This window comes from Podarcis bocagei (genome assembly GCF_964188305.1).
Source record: "Podarcis bocagei genome assembly, chromosome: 7".
NCBI classification, from domain to species: domain Eukaryota; kingdom Metazoa; phylum Chordata; class Lepidosauria; order Squamata; family Lacertidae; genus Podarcis; species Podarcis bocagei.
Genome location: NC_138132.1, coordinates 93,515,000 through 93,534,436, shown reverse-complemented (window position 1 = coordinate 93,534,436; position 19,437 = coordinate 93,515,000). Strand labels below are relative to the sequence as shown.

General features: G+C 50.6%; 1 protein-coding gene across 2 annotated transcripts; it reads left to right on the top strand.

Annotated features, from left to right (window-relative positions):
- The first annotated feature begins 1,642 nt into the window (after nt 1-1,642).
- Nucleotides 1,643-15,417, top strand: GINS4 (GINS complex subunit 4). Of its 2 annotated transcripts, XM_081201039.1 has the most exons (7): nt 1,643-1,784; nt 2,506-2,592; nt 3,855-3,968; nt 4,497-4,594; nt 5,395-5,483; nt 13,422-13,512; nt 14,759-15,417. In XM_081201039.1, exons 1-7 carry the CDS (start codon nt 1,722-1,724, stop codon nt 14,853-14,855), a joined length of 639 nt encoding a protein of 212 aa, XP_081057165.1. In that variant the 5' UTR covers nt 1,643-1,721; the 3' UTR covers nt 14,856-15,417. The 2 variants fall into 2 exon arrangements, with proteins under 2 accessions (XP_081057165.1, XP_081057166.1); XM_081201040.1 differs by lacking the exon at nt 2,506-2,592 and having other exon boundaries at nt 1,651-1,784.
- Nucleotides 15,418-19,437: the final 4,020 nt, after the last annotated feature.

Below are 19,437 nucleotides of genomic sequence, written 5' to 3'. Positions count from 1 at the left end.
AATATTATTGCACACCAAGGAAATCGTTGTACTGCACTTATACATCCTCAGTTATTTGGAGGAATTAACAAAAGACAGAATCCCAATGTCAATTCAAATAAAATATTTTTATTTATTTGCAGCCAGAATGGTGTGCAGTGAGTAAAACGCCTTTGCTTCTTGAAGCTCTGGATTGCAGCATTAGGGGATAGAAACATGGCTAATGATTGCAAGAAAATACCTAACCCCATATTGATTGGGCCAATAGCTTACACTTCCCTTTTTTACTATGGTAAAGAGGAGATCGGCTTCCCTCATAACTTAGTACCTTCCAGGTGTTTAGGACAACAACTCACTCTGGATTGTACCGATGGGTCCCTTCCAAACTTGTGATCCTGCATGTGTGAAGTTGGAATCTTTTGAGAGGAAACCATTATTGAACTGATCTCACAGCCTTGTCACACAAAAAGTTTGCCCCTACTTAGTTTTTTTTTATTTCAGCTAGCTGTTTCAGATGGAAAAAGTTGTTTTGCTTATGCACAATGAGTTGGAATTGGTTTCTGCTTTCCTGCAAATCAGCCAGAGATCTCCCGGTAGATCCCAAGCTATTTTCTGTGCCCCAACCTGTCCTATTGTACAGCAGATTTTCTAGTTCTGACAACACAGCATGAGATGGGAGTTAAGATAAGGTTACCAGATTTTTTCCAATGAATCCGGGGACACTTTAAATAAAATAAATAAATACTATGTTTGGGACAATGATGCTGCAGCAATGGCAGTGGCAGAGGGGCGGCCGCCACCTTGACCTCAACTGCCACGTTTCCCCTTCCTCTGAGGCTTCTGTCTCCTTTCTCCATGAGCCTGGGCAGCCTCTGAGTTGTTGGTTCTTCGGTGGTGGTGGGGAATGGAATGTGAAAGGCAAAGGAGGGCCGAAGGCTTGGGCAGCGCGGTGCCTCTCTTCCCATCGGAGCAGCCCCAATCCCATTCCTGCTTGCATGCAAGCTCTGATGGGCAGCGTGAAGCCTCCCTTCCCAGCTTAGTTGCTGGGGTCAAGGAAGGTGGAGGCAGCCCGGAAGCTGCACCTTGGAGCCCCTGCACCCCCATCATATGGGGACCTCCGAGCAGCTCCTGAAGCCAGCCAGAGCCAACTGCTCCGGGCTGCTGAGACTGCGTTTCCCGGGGACGTTTGATGAAATCCGGGGACATTCCGGGGATGGAATTTGTCTGGGGACTTATTTGCAACTCCGGGGACTGTCCCCAGGAAATGGGGACGTCTGGTAACCCTAAGTTAAAAGGTGCTGCTGGGTCTTCTCTCCCCATCCCGCCCTAGGGCAGCGACTCTTCAACTTATTTCTCTGAGCCACACTTTCAGGACACAAATTTGTTCACCTTTTTGTTTTAATTGATAAACAATACCCAGGAAAACAAAAAGAGACGAGCACTCCCAGCTGTCATTTCTAACGCAGAAGGAACTACAGTACTTTAGAATAGGCTCAGGGGACAAGGCTGCTGCTGCTGCTTCCTTTCTTCCTGGTGCCATGAAGCAAGCCATCCTCTGCCCAGGCTCTCATCTTCTTATCTGCGGGTGAAGTAATTAATGGAGTAATTCATAATATATGTGTCAACGTTTCTTCGGCGGTCCTTGAATCTTCGCGCTCGGGAGGAAGGGCCGGGCGGCGGCGGCGCCTTGAAGAGGCCTCTTCGTCCGGGGCGGGGCGCTCCGGCTTTTCCCGCGCGGCGCCATGGCGGACTCGGGCGAGGAGGTGCTGCTGACCCCGGCGGAGCTGCTCCGGAGCCTGGAGCAGGTGGGCGAGGCGCGGGCGCCGGGGTCCCGGGGGGGGGGGCTGGCTTTGCCCGCGAGGCCGCTCCGGGGGCTGCGGGGGCCGGGCGCCGCCGAGGCCGCATTCCCGTCGGGGCGGCGGGGCCTCGGCCCGAGCGGGGAGTCCGGCAGACGAGGCTGGCGGCCCGCCCGGGGAGCCCTGGCCAAGGGCGGCCAAGCGGGCGCCTCTGCCCGGGGAGCCGCGAGCCCTCTCCCCTCCTCGGCTCCCCGTCCTTTCGCGAGAGCCGCTGAGTGAAACGCTCCTTGCTTGTATGCTACTAAAGCAACAAAACCCACAAAGTGGTTTAGATAAAACCATGTCCGTGAGCTTATATGTTATATGTTACTTGTTATTTGCTAAAGTTCTATATCCAGATACCTCAGGGTGGTTCAAAGCTCAAAAACACAAGATGAAACCCCAAAAGACAGAAGGAGAAACAAGAACAAAAGCAGAGGAAACCAATGACACCCCCAGCCTCCCCCACAAATCCATCGAAAAGCAGGACTTAAATTTGCATCTGTGTGCATAGATAAGTAATTTCGTTATCCCCGAAGGGGGCAATGACAATAAAGATATTATTATTCTTATAGCCATATGCAAATTTGCGCCGCAGTCTTGTAAGGCCCTTGAATTCAGGGTGTTATAAAGGAGGCTGGGAAAATTGGTACCACCCCCACAATGCCCATTGGCTGTTTCTGCTCTCCAGGCCTGGATGAATGAGAAGTTTTCCCCTGAGCTGCTGGAGAGCAAGTCAGACGTGGTGGACTGTGTGGTCGAGCAACTGGAGCACATGGTAATATGTGGGGCGGATGGGAGGGACCTTAACTCTGTTTGTTTGGGAAAAGCCATGCCCAGATGAACGCTTAAGGCAGGCGTGGCTAACCCTTTGAGGGCCGAGGCCACATGGACCCGCCGGCAGGCAGCCAGCCTTCTGGGGGCCACATGTAAAATTGACTTTGGTCAATCTAAAAGACACCCCCATTACATTGTGGGGAAAGGCTGTAGCCCTAAGCCAGAGCATCTTCTTTGCATGCAGAGTCTGGTCCCAGGTTCGGTCCTCAAAGGTATCACAGGTAGGACTGGAGATATTCCCTGTCTGAAACCCTGGAGAGCCATTGTCAGTCACTGGACACAATACAGAACAAGGCAGTATGCATCAATGGTTTGAGTCTGTATAAGGCCAGTAAATTCCTTTGGCATTGCAGAATCCGAGCAGGAGGCATGGGATTGGTCAGCAAAAAAAAGGGGGGCCTTTAAAATGGACAGATATTGGGGGGCTACAATGACCTTTTGGTGGGCATCGGGTTCCTGTATAAAGAAATAATTTACTTTATGCATAGAGAGAGATGTATGTCTCATGCTTGCATAAGTTTTTCAAACGGGAAAGTTAGGTGGGTGGGTGGGTGTACAGCACCAGAAACATTTCTCGTCATAGTGAGGAACCTATGGAAGCAATCGGGTTTGTTTTTTTTTAAAAAAAGTAATTGCAGGCGGCGACAATTTTGCATGCATCCAGTTGGCACACAACTGCCAGCATGTGGGTAGAAGAGGGCAGAACAGGGGCAAGGTGAGTGGCCAATTGCATACTCCGCCGACGCACAGGGAGCCAGGAACGGTGGCCACCTGTATTACTTTTTTTTAAAATTGCACGGGGTCAGCACAAAATTTCTATGGCCTCACAGTGGGAAGGCCCATAAGAACTATTTTTAAAAAATCTTTTTGTAATTGACGCATTACAGGAGGTCTCATGGGGGCCAGTACATAACCTTAGAGGGACTGTACATAACCTTCAGGCTATGGGTTAGCTGCCCTTCCTTAAGGGTGTATGTCTTGATTCACTATCCCCATGTTAGGGAGTCTGTGTCTTACTTTGAAGGAGGCACACTGCATCACACTGTGGTGTGACCAAGGAATGGGAACAGCTGGAGGCTGGGCATCAATTTCTCCCCCTGCGTCCTTCCATGTGAGCGAATGTCGCAGCTGCGCAGACGAAAGGGTTTGGCCGACTGTGCCTTCTTCCTCGGTGCAGAACTTCTGATTTTGTGTGTGTGACAGGAGGCGAATCTGAAACGGGCCGAGAGAGGCGATCTCAAGGTCAGCATTCACCGCATGGAGGTCGAGAGGATCCGTTACATCCTCAGCAGCTACCTGCGCTGCCGCCTACGGAAGGTAAGGGCCAGCAGCATTTTGCTTAGAGGTGCTGCCCTCTGCTCTAATTAGGTGAGTCGCTGTGAGCGTGATTTCCATGCAGAGGTCACATGTCACATCAACTTTCTTTGTGTGTCTTCTGATACCTGTTGTACAGCTTAGTAAGGTAGAGAATGATCTCCCATATTTTCAGCCAGAATCGGCAAGTGCTTCCACCCTCCCTTCTCTCTAGAGAGAGACAGACAGAGGGAGTGTGCAGGGAAACTAAAGGGCTGTAGAGGGCTAGCCTTGGTAACCTCTGATCAACTGCTGCAATATGTTATGCACGGGATAGCCTTTGAAGAATATTTGGAAACCTTTGCTGGTCCTCAGAAGCGGAATCGTGTGTGTGTACAGCAGTAGCAATAAAATGAGGGGCAGAGCTCATGGGCAGAGAGTAGGCCTTGCTTGCAAGAAGTCCCAGGTTCCTTCTCTATTATTGCCATGTCCAAGTCTGTTGCAGCATGTAGCCCGCTTAGCAGTTCTTACGCCATTTATTTCCGCTTGCAGATTGAGAAATACTTTCCCCATGTCCTGGAGAAGGAGAAGACTCGGGCAGAGGGGGAGCCAGCCCTCCTATCACCGGAAGAGTTTGCCTTTGCCAAAGAGTGAGTGAGTGGGCCATGGGGAGGCAGGAAGGTGAAAGCAACGGGTGGCTCTCACCCCTCATTTCTGTGTTCTTAATTTCAGTTGCATTGTGCATCTTCCAGGTGGCCTGGACTAGCTGCCAAAAATTTAACATACAGACACAAAACTAGGGTTGCCAACTGATCAGAAAGAAAGGCTGGCCGGCTCCTGTGCCTTTAACAACAGCATGCTCTATAGTGGCAGGGGGAGGGGGCCACATTCCCTCAGGGATGACCTTCCAGTGGTGGGCTGTACCAGCAACAAATGTTGCTGGTACAGCCCACAGCTCATGTGAATACCATTGGCAGAATCCAACCGTACAAAAGCCAAAGCTTTCTACACACCCCATATCCATGTCTCTCAGTCCAGGTACACATTGCCGCAGATCCAGCCAGGTAAAAGCTTCTGAGGATGCCATGGTGGCTGGTAAGAGTTGGGACTGGGCCGACGGCGGATGGGGCCAGCTAATTTTCACTTGGTCCCCAGACTCCTCCCTGCTGAGTTCTACACGGGCACAAGAGGCTCCCCCCCCCCTTTGCACCACACCTTTAAGCTGCTGCAATGCCTCTTTAAACAGTCATGGCTTCCCCCAAGCCATAGGACAGGTTAAGGGAGCTGAGAGTTGTTTGGAGATTCCTTCCCCTCACAGAGTTTGGGAGGGGCAGAAGGAGGAGACCCCCTGCTTCTTGGCTGCTCCATGTTCTTGGGATGACTGCATGCTTGTGCTGCTCTGACGCTTCTCCCTTTCCCAGGAAAGCCCACGACTGTGACTTTCTTGCAGGTACATGGCAAACATCGAGGCTTATCTCAGAAATGTGGCCTTGAAGCACATGCCTCCTAACCTGCAGAAGGTGGATCTCCTGAAGTCTGGTAAGCAAGGCTGGACTTGGCAGTGGGCCATCCAAATACTCCCCACCACGTGGCTTTGCAGAAGTTACGAGGCAGGTCCTTGTTCCGAGGGGCTTACAGGGTTGGCAACGTGATGCGCTCCAGCTGTTGTGGGGCTCCAGGTCCCACCATCACTGACCACTGGCCAAGCTGGACTGGGTGGGTGGGGAGTTGGAGATCAGAGCAACGTCTGGAAGTTATCACATGGTCTCCATGCGGTCCTTTATGTATCTTTGCTTTTTCATACCATAAATATACATGCCATCCAAATCTGTTATCTTGCCCTAAGTCAAAAATACCTGCATTTTTCAAAATTATCCACTCCTGAACCAACAGATACAGGACGCTTCATAATATAATTTTAAATCTGGCAGGGCGAAGCCCAGTCTATCCTTAGTGTCTCTTAACAGTTTATATTTTTTCCTTGGTTTCTTCCCCTGCCATATAAATCTGGAAAGATCTTTTTGCCATTCCTTGAAGTGTCCTGCACCGCTGATCGCAGGTATTGGATGAAATAGAAATAACATTCTTGACAAAACATTCATTTTTATCAGTGATATTCTTCCCCAAAAAGATAAATGCATCCTTCCCCAAATCTCTAGGTTCCTCTTTATTTCTTTCCAAATATTTACACAATTGTATTTATATATATTTATATTCTTCGCTGTATACCATACACTTAAATACTTAGCTTTTTTAGCTATATTTAAATCCGTAGTTTGTTGTAAGTCCTTTTTATATTGCCCTGTCATGTTTTTCACCAAGAGCTTATTTTTATTTAATTTGAAACCTGATACCTGATCAAATTCCAGGATCCTCTCCAAAACCTTTGGTATACTGCTCTTGGGATCTTCTACAGTAATCACAAGGTCATCTGCAAAAGCTTTATATGCTTTTCTTCCTACCTCTTATTGTCTCATCAAATCTTAGGTTTCTCACCAGGGTTTCTAACACTAAAATAAACAATAACGGTGACAGGGGACAGGGGACACCCTTACCTTGTCCCCTTTGTTATTTTGCATTTTTCAGTTATCACATTATTCACAATCAGCATAGCCTGTTGATCTGAGTAAATTGCTTCAATACCTCTGCTGAATGCCTCCCCAAAGTTCATCATTTCTATTGTCTTCTTCTTAAAAGTCCATGAAATATTATCAAAGGCCTTCTCTGCATCTATAAACATTAATGCTACTTGTTTTTCATTCCTGCCCTCCAGATATTCTATAATGTCAATTATATTCCTTATGTTGTCCTTCATCTGGCGGCCTAGTAAGAAACCAGCCTGATCAATATGAATTAAATCCATTAACCCTTTTCATTCAGTTTGCAAGTATATTGGCAAATAATTTGTAATCATTATTTAATCGAGAAATTGGCCTGTAATTTTTGACTAAAAGTACATCCGTATCGTGCATTGGAATCAAAGTAATACAGTAGTATCTTGGGTTAAGAACTTAATTCGTTCCGGAGGTCCGTTTTTAACCTGAAACTGTTCTTAACCTGAGGTACCACTTTAGCTAATGGGGCTTCCCGTTGTCGCGCGATTTCTGTTCTCATCCTGAAGCAAAGTTCTTAACCCGAGGTACTATTTCTGGGTTAGCGGAGTCTGTAATCTGAAGCGTCTGAAACCCGAGGTACCACTGTATAGGCCTCTTTCCAAGACTCTGGTACTTTCACAATATTTAAAATCTCATTCATCACATCTGCAAGCAGTTGTACCAGAAAGTCTTGTAATTTTATTATAATACTTTGCTGACAATCCGTCTGGTCCTAGCATTTTACCTATTTTAGCTTATTTAACTGCATCTTGCACCTCCAGCACCATTACTGGCGCATTTTAAAAAATATTTTTTTTCTTTTGCAATTTTTGGTAATTTATTTTGCTTAAATATTCTTCAATTTTCTCTTTATTTTCAGTACCTGCTCTGTATAGATCTGTATAATACCTTACAAATTGCAATCTTATCTTTCAGATTGTCTGTTACTTTCCCCTCTATATTTAATTTGTTTATTAAATTTGCGCCCTGTTTTTACCTTAACTGCCATGCCAGTAACTTACCTGGCTTGTTGCCATATTCAAAAATTTTCTGTTTCATCCTTTTTATTTTCTATTCTATCTCCTGATTTATTATCATTGAATATTGTAACGTTTTTATTATTTGTTTTATTGATTCTTTCCCAGTTTTTTTAACCATTTCTTATTTTTAATCAATTCTTCCAGTATTTCCCTTCTCTAATCTTTTTCTGGTAGGCATTTTGTTGGATAAAATAGCCTCTCATTACAGCTTTATTGGCATCCCAGACCATCTTTATATCTGTTTCTTGATTTAAATTTAATTCAGAATAATCCCTCAGGACTTTTTCTGCTTTTTGTAAAAAATTTTGATTATCTAAAAGTCCTTCATTTAATCTCCATATAAACAGGCAATCTTTTTCTCCTTTTAATTCGAGTATTATTGAATTATGGTCTGAAAGTGTTCTTGATTGTATCTCTATTTTTTTGGTTTGTATTGATAATTCTCTAGAGAGCCATACTGAGTCAATTCTTCCGCTAGACCAGGGGTCGGCAACCCGCGGCTCCGGAGCCACATGTGGCTCTTTTACACCTTTGCCGCGGCTCTGGGCGCCTCTTCCCTCATGGTGCAGGGAGCGAGGAAGAAGAGGAGGAGGGCGGCGGCAGGAAGGCGCGCCAGGGCGCAGCGGCGGTTCTCCCCTCAGGTGGACTGCCACTGCCACCGCCGGCCACACACAGGCGCGGCCACACGCAGGCGCGCTCCCTTTGGCCATCAGCAGCCCGCCCACCCTCAGGCCCTGCGGGCCGCGCTGCGTGACGCCGAGAGCCGCCCACCCAGGCCACGCTCTCCTCAGCCCCGCGCGCGCTGCGTGACGCCGAGAGCCGCCCACCCAGGCCACGCTCTCCTCAGCCCCGCCCGCGCTGCGTGACGCCGAGAGCCGCCCACCCAGGCCACGCTCTCCTCAGCCCCGCGCGCGCTGCGTGACGCCAAGAGCCGCCCACCCAGGCCACGCTCTCCTCAGCCCCGCGCGTGCTGCGTGACGCCGAGAGCCGCCCACCCAGGCCACGCTCTCCTCAGCCCCGCGCGCGCTGCGTGACGCCAAGAGCCGCCCACCCAGGCCACGCTCTCCTCAGCCCCGTGCACGCTGTGTGACGCCGAGAGCCGCCCACCCAGGCCACGCTCTCCTCAGCCCCACGCGTGCTGCGTGACGCCGAGAGCCGCCCACCCAGGCCACGCTCTCCTCAGCCCCGCGCGCGCTGCGTGACGCCGAGAGCCGCCCACCCAGGCCACGCTCTCCTCAACCCCGCGCGCGCTGCGTGACGCCGAGAGCCGCCCACCCAGGCCACGCTCTCCTCAGCCCCGCGCGCGCTGCGTGACGCCGAGAGCCGCCCACCCAGGCCACGCTCTCCTCAGCCCCGCGCGCGCTGTGTGACGCCGAGAGCCGCCCACCCAGGCCACGCTCTCCTCAGCCCCGCGCGCGCTGCGTGACGCCAAGAGCCGCCCACCCAGGCCACGCTCTCCTTAGCCCCGCGCGCGCTGCGTGACGCCAAGAGCCGCCCACCCAGGCCACGCTCTCCTCAGCCCCGTGCACGCTGTGTGACGCCGAGAGCCGCCCACCCAGGCCACGCTCTCCTCAGCCCCGCGCGTGCTGCGTGACGCCGAGAGCCGCCCACCCAGGCCACGCTCTCCTCAGCCCCGCGCGCGCTGTGTGACGCCGAGAGCCGCCCACCCAGGCCACGCTCTCCTCAGCCCCGCGCGCGCTGCGTGACGCCGAGAGCCGCCCACCCAGGCCACGCTCTCCTCAGCCCCGCGCGCGCTGCGTGACGCCGAGAGCCGCCCACCCAGGCCACGCTCTCCTCAGCCCCGCGTGCGAGGCACCTGAGGCGAGGGAGAGAGAGCGCGTGCGCTCGAGGGAAATGGCGGGGCGGGGTTTGTGTGTGTGTGTGTGTGTGTGTGTGTGAGGGGTGGCGGCGGTGCTTCGGGATCCTTTTCCGTGCCTTGCTTCTGAGTGGCCGCCGAGTTGAAGGAGAGCACCTGAGGTGAACCACAAAATGGGCCCACCCTCCCCGTCAGGGAGGAAGGGGTGAATTACCGTATTTTTCGCCCTATAGGACGCACTTTTCCCCCTCCAAAAATGAAGGGGAAATGTGTGTGCGTCCTATGGGGCGAATGCAGGCTTTCCCGGGCTTCTTGCAGCTCCGCGCCACCCTCCGGATACCGGCGCAAAGCTGCGCGGAGCTCTGGAGGGTGGCGCGGAGCTGCCTGCGCTCCAGGGCTTCTTGCAGCTCCCCGCCACCCTCCCGATCCCGGCGCGAAGCTGCGCGGAGCTCCGGAGGGTGGCGGGGAGCTGCCTGTGCTCCAGGGCTTCTTGCAGCTCCGCGCCACCCTCCCGATCCCGGCGCGAAGCTGCGCGGGGCTCCGGAGGGCGGCGCGGAGCTGCCTGCGCTCCAGGGCTTCTTGCAGCTCCGCGCCACCCTCCCGATCCCGGCGCGAAGCTGCGCAGGGCTCCGGAGGGCGGCGCGGAGCTGCCTGCGCTCCAGGGCTTCTTGCAGCTCCGCGCCACCCTCCCGATCCCGGCGCGAAGCTGCGCAGGGCTCCGGAGGGCGGCGCGGAGCTGCCTGCGCTCCAGGGCTTCTTGCAGCTCCGCGCCACCCTCCCGATCCCGGCGCGAAGCTGCGCGGGGCTCCGGAGGGTGGCGCGGAGCTGCCTGCGCTCCAGGGCTTCCTGCAGCTCCGTGCCACCCCCCCGGATCCCGGCGCGAGGTCCTGCGGGGTCGCAAGGCTTGCAGGCAGCAGCCTGCAGCCCATAAGCTCGGGGGATAGCAGGGAGGCGCAGCGCCGCCACCCCGCTATTCCCTGACCTGATCTGAAGGCTGGGGGGGGGGGGGAGAAGCAAGCTTGCTTCTCCCCATCGCCAGCCCCATAAGCTGGGGGACAGCGGGGCAAGCCGCTGCCCCACGGAGGCTAGAGATGCTGTCCCTGAAGGCAGAAGAGGGAGATGGAGCGCTCTGTCTCTCTCTTCTAGCTTTGGGATGGCTGTGCAAACCTGGGGGGGAAATAAATTTTTTTTCCTTGATTTCCCCCCCAAAAAACTTGGTGCGTCCTATGGGCCGGTGCGTCCTATAGGGCGAAAAATACGGTACGTCAGTGACGAGGAGGGGGTCCAGAGGTAGCCAGCAGGAGAGGCGGGGGAGCATGAGAGCAATTGCAGAGGGGGGGGGGCTGTTAGGCACCAAAATCCTGCATGCAGGATTTCCCTGTTCTCTCGTGCCTATGCAATTCCTGCCCTTCTCCCTTCACCCTCGAGATTTGCTGCAGAGACAAGCAAATGAAGAAGAAAGGGAAGAGTATTAGCTGACATGTCCCCGGATCCCATGGAAAGCACCACAGATTCCTTTGCTTACCAGCTCTTTTTATTTTAAGTTGGCTTCAAACCTGTAATTGTGTAGGTGTATGTATGTATACATATACACACATAAATATTCATATCTCTTCCCTCTCACCTTCCTTTCACCCAGTTTCTCTGGCACTGGTTTGTAAATGCTATGTAGAAATGATGAGAAAGTTGCACCAGCAGAAGGAATGGATATGTGCTGTTAGTAAAAAGAGAGGGAGTTGAACTGCAGGGAGGGACAGACACTTTTCTATGTATTAATTTGTATAATGCCCTCTATGCACATGGTGCTTTGAAAAAAATGGATATGAGAGGTACCATACCCCTCTTTGCTATCTGAAATAGACTCAGGGAAAAGAGAGAGAATGGGGGAAGGGGAAGAATGTGTGGTTATTTACATTTGGCTTGTTTTGCGGCTCCCAGTTTTTTTCTCTCTTCGGAAACGGGTCCAAGTGGCTCTTTTTGTCTTAAAGGTTGCAGACCCCTGCACTAGACCAATACAGTTCTGAGAAAAATGTAAATTCTCTCTCCAGTGGGTGTTTAAATCTCCAAATACCAATCAAATTAAAGTTATCCACTATTTTAAAGAAAGTTAAAATTCCTTTAAAAATTTGATTGGGTTATACATTTTTAAACATCAAAATGTCACATTATATAACAATAATATCATTCCCCAGTTTCCCCCTCCCCCCATACGACTTCCCTCAACTTCCTCTTCTGGTTTATTTTAACGTAGAATCATAGAATCATAGAGTTGGAAGAGACCACAAGGGCCATTGAGTCCAACCCCCTGCCAAGCAGGAAACACCATCAGAGCACTCCTGACATATGGTTGTCAAGCCTCTGCTTAAATACCTCCAAAGTAGGAGACTCCACCACACTCCTTGGCAGCAAATTCCACTGTCGGACAGCTCTTACTGTCAGGAAGTTCTTCCTAATGTTTAGGTGGAATCTTCTTTCTTGTAGTTTGGATCCATTGCTCCGTGTCCGCTTCTCTGGAGCAGCAGAAAACAACCTTTCTCCCTCCTCTATGTGACATCCTTTTATATATTTGAACATGGCTATCATATCACCCCTTAACCTCCTCTTCTCCAGGCTAAACATGCCCAGCTCCCTTAGCCGTTCCTCATAAGGCATCGTTTCCAGGCCTTTGACCATTTTGGTTGCCCTCCTCTGGACACGTTCCAGTTTGTCAGTGTCCTTCTTGAACTGTGGTGCCCAGAACTGGACACAGTACTCCAGGTGAGGTCTGACCAGAGCAGAATACAGTGGCACTATTACTTCCCTTGATCTAGACGCTATACTCCTATTGATGCAGCCCAGAATTGCATTGGCTTTTTTAGCTGCCGCGTCACACTGTTGGCTCATGTCAAGTTTGTGGTCAACCAAGACTCCTAGATCCTTTTCACATCTACTGCTCTCAAGCCAGGTGTCCCCCATCTTGTATTTGTGCCTCTCATTTTTTTTGCCCAAGTGCAATACTTTACATTTCTCCCTGTTAAAATTCATCTTGTTTGTTTTGGCCCAGTTCTCTAATCTGTCAAGGTCGTTTTGAAGTGTGATCCTGTCCTCTGGGGTGTTAGCCACCCCTCCCAGTTTGGTGTCATCTGCAAATTTGATCAGGATGCCCTTGAGTCCATCATCCAAGTCGTTGATAAAGATGTTGAATAATACCGGGCCCAAGACAGAACCCTGTGGCACCCCACTAGTCACTCTTCTCCAGGATGAAGAGGAACCATTGATGAGCACCCTTTGGGTTCGGTCAGTCAGCCAGTTACAAATCCACTGAGTGGTAGCATAGTCAAGACCGCATTTTACCAGCTTCTTTACAAGAATATCATGGGGCAATAATAACGTAATATCTTCTCCTGCTTCTTCTACTCTTTTCTCAACTTTTTGGTATCTTTAAATCATATTCTTATTGTTCTGTTCTCATATCAATGTCATATTTATACTTTTGAATCTGCCATTCTGATTTATGTTATAATTTTATTAATTCTAATTATTGAATTATGAATCTTGTTGCTTTTGTATCTCTTATTTTTCACCTGTATCCTAGGGAGTTTCCTCCCCTTCTCCTGTCAAGGGCTCCGCTTCTCCTAGTTGTTTTTTAGACTTTCTCCAGAATTTCTCCACTTCCGATGTATCTCTGCACCTTTGTTTCTTACCTTTATACGTAAAAGATACCCCTTCCGGGAATTCCCATCTATTTGGGATGTGATTACTTTTCAAAGCATCTGTCAGGAATTTATAAGGCTTTTGGATATAAGGCTTTTTGGTGGCACTGTAAAGCAATTCATCAAGATCTGCCCCAATATTCCGTCATTCTGATGCTCCGTTTCCCAGTCCCCGCTCTGGATGGTGCTGTACTTGTTAGTCACGCTCCTTGAAGTCTCCAGAGAAGTCAATCTGTCTCACTCCCAGATGATGGGGTGACAGTCTCCCCTTGGAGGAGTGCTTTGCAGACAATTTTGATGGAGAAGCCTTTCCCTCTCTGTGTGTTTCCTTACAGTACCCAAACCGAATCTGGATTCCTTCGTATTCCTGCGGGTGAAAGAGAGACAGGAGAATATCCTGGTGGAACCAGAGACTGATGAGCAGAGGTAGGAAAGAGACGCCCAAGAATGGAGCTTGCTGAGCTTATCAGTACCCCAAAAAGGAAGGGATGAGCCCAAACACCAGCACCCAAACGATCTCCCCAGAGAAGTTCCCTCCACCAGCCTTTCCCAGCCTGGGGCTTTCCAGATGTTTAAGGCTGCTACTCCTGCCCACCCCAGCAGGACAAACTCCTGTTCAAGCCGTTCTTCCCAAGGAGCCTTCAACAAGGTGCACGACTTCTGAAAAAGAGAAGCCTTTGCACCTGCTTGCTGGGTGTGTCTCTTTGCTTCCTTGCGGCTGATATTCGGCATGTCCCTTTGCCTTTTTGAAACCTCTAGCGGCTTACACAACAGGCAGGATTGTAGCGACTTCTTGGGCTTTGTGCACTGAGGCTGAACTAAACCACTAAAGGTGCTTGGTTGGCTTCCATCAGCTGCTGTCTTAAATGTTATTTTCTAAACAAGGATGGCTGTTTATGTTTCAGGGTTTTGTTATAGTTGATTTGAGAATTGCAAACTGCTTTGTATGTCCATGGACAGAAAAGCAGGGTAAAAACAACAGATCGTCAGCTTTCTCAGGAGCAGCCCAGTAGGGTTTGGCCGTTGCTCCCCTGTTTCCTTCGTTACACAGCAAATAGTGAAAATGTGGAACTTGCTGCTGCAATAGGAAGCAAGGGCCACAAACCTGGGTGGCTTTGAAAATGAATGAGCCTTATTCTGTATTCACCCATCTCTCAAGGGCTTCTGGCCACAGCGGCTGTCTCTGTTTTTCCTCCACTGCCAGGGGCCGTATGTATCTGAATGCCAATGGAAATGGATTTCTTTAAATATGTCGTGGGTGTTAAGCCTGATTTGTGAGGCTTCCAGTCCTTCTGCTTGGAAAGGCTTGACGGTTTTTGAGAGAGGCTGGCTCTCTAGATCTTGGCCTACAGTTCCCACCTTATCCCTGGCCAGGCTTACAGGATGGCAGTTGGAGGCCAACAATATACAGAGCGACATGGGTTCTCCACCCTGCTGTAAGTGTGTGTAAATATTTGCAGATCTTTGACATTTGAAAATATATTTTCACAGTGACCTCAGAGAGAGAGGAGATGGAAATTAGTGCCCTAGTTGAGTTTAATAAATTCCTAGTAACTAGCATGCAAATCAATCCAACATATCTCTAATTAGGAAGAAATTCCTACTATGCTCAAAAGTAAGTGTATATAGAATTGCAACCTTACCTAACCTTATTATGGTCTGTCTCTTTCAGAGAATATGTGATTGACCTGGATGAAGACTCTCAGCATCTGATCAGATACCAAACCATTGCTCCCCTGGTGGCTTCTGGGGCAGTTCAGCTCATCTAAGCAGCATGCAGAAGCTTGGACATCCTTGCAAATGCTGAAGCGAATATTTATCCCACATCAAAAGGACTGCCTGGTGACCATCTCTGTCTAGTTCCTGGTAATTCACCTGCCTTGGCTTGCTGGCATCTGGACGACTCTTGATAAAGCTAAAATAGCAACTTGAGATCATGTCAGGGGGAATGTCCCCAGCAGACAGGAAAGAAGGGCTGTTATCCCTGGAAAGAGGATTTTGGAGGTGGGGAAGCTTGACTTCCTAGGCGGTCTGGCTTCAAAAAGAGGCACAGCTGCTCTTCTGTTGCATCTCCAGAAGGTGGCAATGTTTCACTGGATCTGTTCTGGGCATTGCTGCCCAGTTCCTGCAGAAGCTGAGAGAACTGTGCCTGCCAGGTGTGCCTGGAAGGAAGGTGTGCCTCCTCCAAGGCAATGACTGGGCCCAGCACCCCTTCCTTTACAGCTTGACTTCTGCAGTAGCTCCCTGGGGGACGTCAGAAAACACCAGTCGCTTCTTGCAGGGCCAGAAACAACTTTTGAGGATATTAAAGCAGAGCAGCTTGTTCCAGGAGGGTCCATTGTTTCCACCTCTTTCAAGGGTGTTCTCCAGCCATCCCAAACCCTAATGCATCAGCGCTGCCCTCGCACTGGGTCTTGGGAAGGGCCATAGGTCAGGGGCAGAGCAGTTGCTTGGCACACAGAGGTCCTGGCAGCAGATTCCTGGTTGGGGAGGTGTCCGCAGGGGCGTTGTTCTTGCCCTCCATTCAGTGCCTGCCCTCTTTCTATGCCACTTGGTTCCAGTCAGTGGAGGCAATACTGAGCTAGATCAACGGTCTTTTTGTGTTCTCATTTTGTATTTTTATCTTGTGAAGTGTCCTGTGATCTTTGGATAAGGGATGGTATATATACAAATTTAATTAATGATAATAATACTCACCTGATTGTAGGAACATAGGAAGGTGCCTTACTCAGTCCATCTGCCTCAGTATTGTCTACACTGACTGGCAGCAGCTTTCTTGGGTTTCAGAACTTAAACTGTGACAAAGTAGGTGCCACACTGCTCAGCTGTGGGTCCTTCCCACAAAACACCTTCGGGTGCCCTTGCTTCTGATGTTGCTGTGCGGTCAAGTGAGGACGCAGCAAGAAGTTCGAGGCAGCGGAAGCCTTTGGGCAATTGGCTTCCTTGGTGGTCGGCTTGGTCAGCGTGTGGGGAAGGAATGGCCGCTGCAAAGGGGACAGCGCAGGGAATTCTGCGGAGTGGTTTCCCCTGGACTTTCACGGGGCATCGGGAATCCCTCTGACCCAGCGTTTGCCAGTCACTGTCCAGGTGGACACTTGGGAGAGGGCGGCGCATGGCCAGCCGCTGTTCTTAGCAGCTTTGTCTCCTGTGTTCACGTCAAGGCTGCTTGCCTGGAGGATTAGCCAGCAGCACGAGGCTAATTATAGAAAGTGGGGGCCTTGCTCTTCCAGTCCAAGGTCTGCTGGAGGCCAGCAAAGTCCCTTGAGCATAGCAAGTGACCTTCCACAGAGTCAGGGCACTGGCTCATCTAGATCAATATTGTTTGCACTGTCTGGCATTTTGAATGTGGGACTCCCAGCTCTGCTTGAAGTGGCTACGAATGGAGCCCAGGACCTGCATCCAAGACATGAGCTCTACCACAGAAGTAGGGCCCTTTCTCGAAAAACAGATGATTTGCTGTTGCAGGTTCAAGGTGCCACTATTAGTATATGCGGCCCTTAACAAGTTGGCACTGGTTCACCTGCATGATCTCCTTACCCCACAGAACACCCCCTTGACCACTTGGATCTGCAGCCCTGACACTGTTACAGCAGCCCAAATACCCCTTTTGCATTTGTAAGAAAGATCTATTTTCGTGTGGCAGCACCCGCACTCCAGAATGCCCTGCCTACTGACACCAGGACAGCACCGTCTGTCTAAAACTTTTTGGCACCTGCAAGTAACAACTTTGTTCAGACAAGCCTACCCAGGTATGCAGAAGGCCACTAGGTCTTTTTGTTTTTTGAGTTTTCAGCTTATCGTTGATTTTAATATTATATATATTAAATACAGTGGAACCTCGAGTTGCGGACATAATCCGTCCCGGAGGCACGTCCGCAACTCAAAGTGTTCGCATCCAGAAGTGCTGCGCGATTTAGCGTTTCTGCGTATGCACAAGCAGCAAAACCCGGAAGTAACTGTTCCGGTACTTCTGGGTTGCCGCGGGATGCAACTTGAAAAGACGTAACCTGAAGCAGATGCAACATGAGGTATGACTGTATAATATTACATATATTAAGTAGGAGTTGCTGTAAGGAGGCATAGAAGGTGCCATCAAGCGTCCCCATCTGAGGGACTCTGCTCCCAAAGATGTCCCACAAAGCAGCAGAGGTTTCGGCCCAGAGTTTTCCTTCTAGATTATCATAGAATCATAGAGTTGGAAGAGACCACAAGGGCCATCGAGTCCAACCCCCTGCCAAGCAGGAAACACCATCAGAGCACTCCTGACATATGGTTGTCAAGCCTCTGCTTAAAGACCTCCAAAGTAGGAGACTCCACCACACTCCTTGGCAGCAAATTCCACTGTCGAACAGCTCTTACTGTCAGGAAGTTCTTCCTAATGTTTAGGTGGAATCTTCTTTCTTGTAGTTTGGTTCCATTGCTCCGTGTCCGCTTCTCTGGAGCAGCAGAAAACAACCTTTCTCCCTCCTCTATGTGACATCCTTTTATATATTTGAACATGGCTATCATATCACCCCTTAACCTCCTCTTCTCCAGGCTAAACATGCCCAGCTCCCTTAACCGTTCCTCATAAGGCATCATTTCCAGGACTTTGACCATTTTGGTTGCCCTCCTCTGGACACGTTCCAGTTTGTCAGTGTCCTTCTTGAATTGTGGTGCCCAGAACTGGACACAGTACTCCAGGTGAGGTCTGACCAGAGCAGAATACAGTGGCACTATTACTTCCCTTGATCTAGATGCTATACTCCTATTGATGCAGCCCAGAATTGCATTGGCTTTTTTAGCTGGCGCGTCACACTGTTGGCTCATGTCAAGTTTGTGGTCAACCAAGACTCCTAGATCCTTTTCACATCTACTGCTCTCAAGCCAGGTGTCCCCCATCTTGTATTTGTGCCTCTTGTTTTTTTTACCCAAGTGCAATACTTTACATTTCTCCCTGTTGGGATTCCTACTGTGGAGGGGCGAGGGAGGTATGGCGGTGGGGGCAGATGTCATAGGCGAAGGGGATCGAGATACGGATATGCTCGTACCCCTTCCAATCTGCGCCCCATCCCGAGAGACGAGGGTAGGGTGAGCAAGGATTACTCACCTCCGTCACTGGTGTTGTGCAATGCCAGGTCTATAGGCAACAAAACCGCCACCCTGCGAGATTTCATCATCTCGCAGGGGGTCGACCTGGCTTGTGTGACGGAGACCTGGGTGCGTGAAGGGGATACTGTTACCTTACGAGAGATGGCGCCCCCGGGTTTTTCCGTCCTCCACCAGTCACGGACTGTGGGCCGGGGGGGAGGGGTGGCACTATTAATCCGGGAAGATTGTTCTTTCAGGGCTCTACCACCGCCATCGATCCCCGGCATTGAATGTGTTGGCCTAGTGTGGGGCTCCGAGGTGAACTTGGCTGTCTCACTGGTGTACCGGCCACCTAGCGCACCAGCAGCCACCCTGTCAGGCCTGCTGGAGGCGGTGGCCGGCTGGGCCTTGGAGTTCCCTAACCTATTGGTATTGGGGGACTTCAACATCCATGCCGATGCCACTCCCTCCTCACAGGCTCTGGACCTGGTGTCTTCCATGGCGACACTAGGGCTCTCCCAGTTTGTTTCGGGCCCCACACATCAAGCAGGCCACACGCTGGATCTGATCTTTGGCGTCGGTATAGATGTGATCATGTTTCCTTCGATGAAGGTGCCATGGTCTGATCACTACGCTCTGAAAGCCAGGATTGATGTTCCACCCCCACCCTGCTTAGGTGGTGAGCCGATTTGGGCTCGCCCGCGGAGGCTGATGGACCCTGATAGATTCTGTCAAGCCTTGCGGGACCTTTCTCCCCCTGGCGACTCGTTGACTGAGCTTGTTGAGGGCTGGAATACCCAGCTCCTGGCAGCCATCAATGAGATCGCACCTAAGCGCCCTCTGCGACCCCGCAGAAACCGGGCTCCCTGGTTTACTGAGGAGCTCCGGAAAATGAAGCGGGACCTCAGACGGCTAGAGCGAGTATGGCGGGGTGCCCGTGACGGAGCCTCAAGAACATCTTATAGGGTTTTTATGAAAACCTACGAGATGGCAGTGAAGGCCGCTAAGAAGTCCTACTTCTCGGCCTCCATTGCATCCGCTAGCTCTCGCCCGGCACAATTATTTAGTATAATTTGGTCTTTAACGTCCCTCGAAGGACAGCCAAATTTAAATAACAATTCGACACACAGCTGTGAGGCATTTGCGAGCTTTTTTGCGGAGAAGGTCCTGTCGCTCCGCCATGACCTCCCTGCCAATTTGGATACAATAAAGGAACTGGGGGCCCCTCGACTGTCCTCAGGTCCAGTATTGGACCACTTTGACCGGATATCCCCAGCCGAT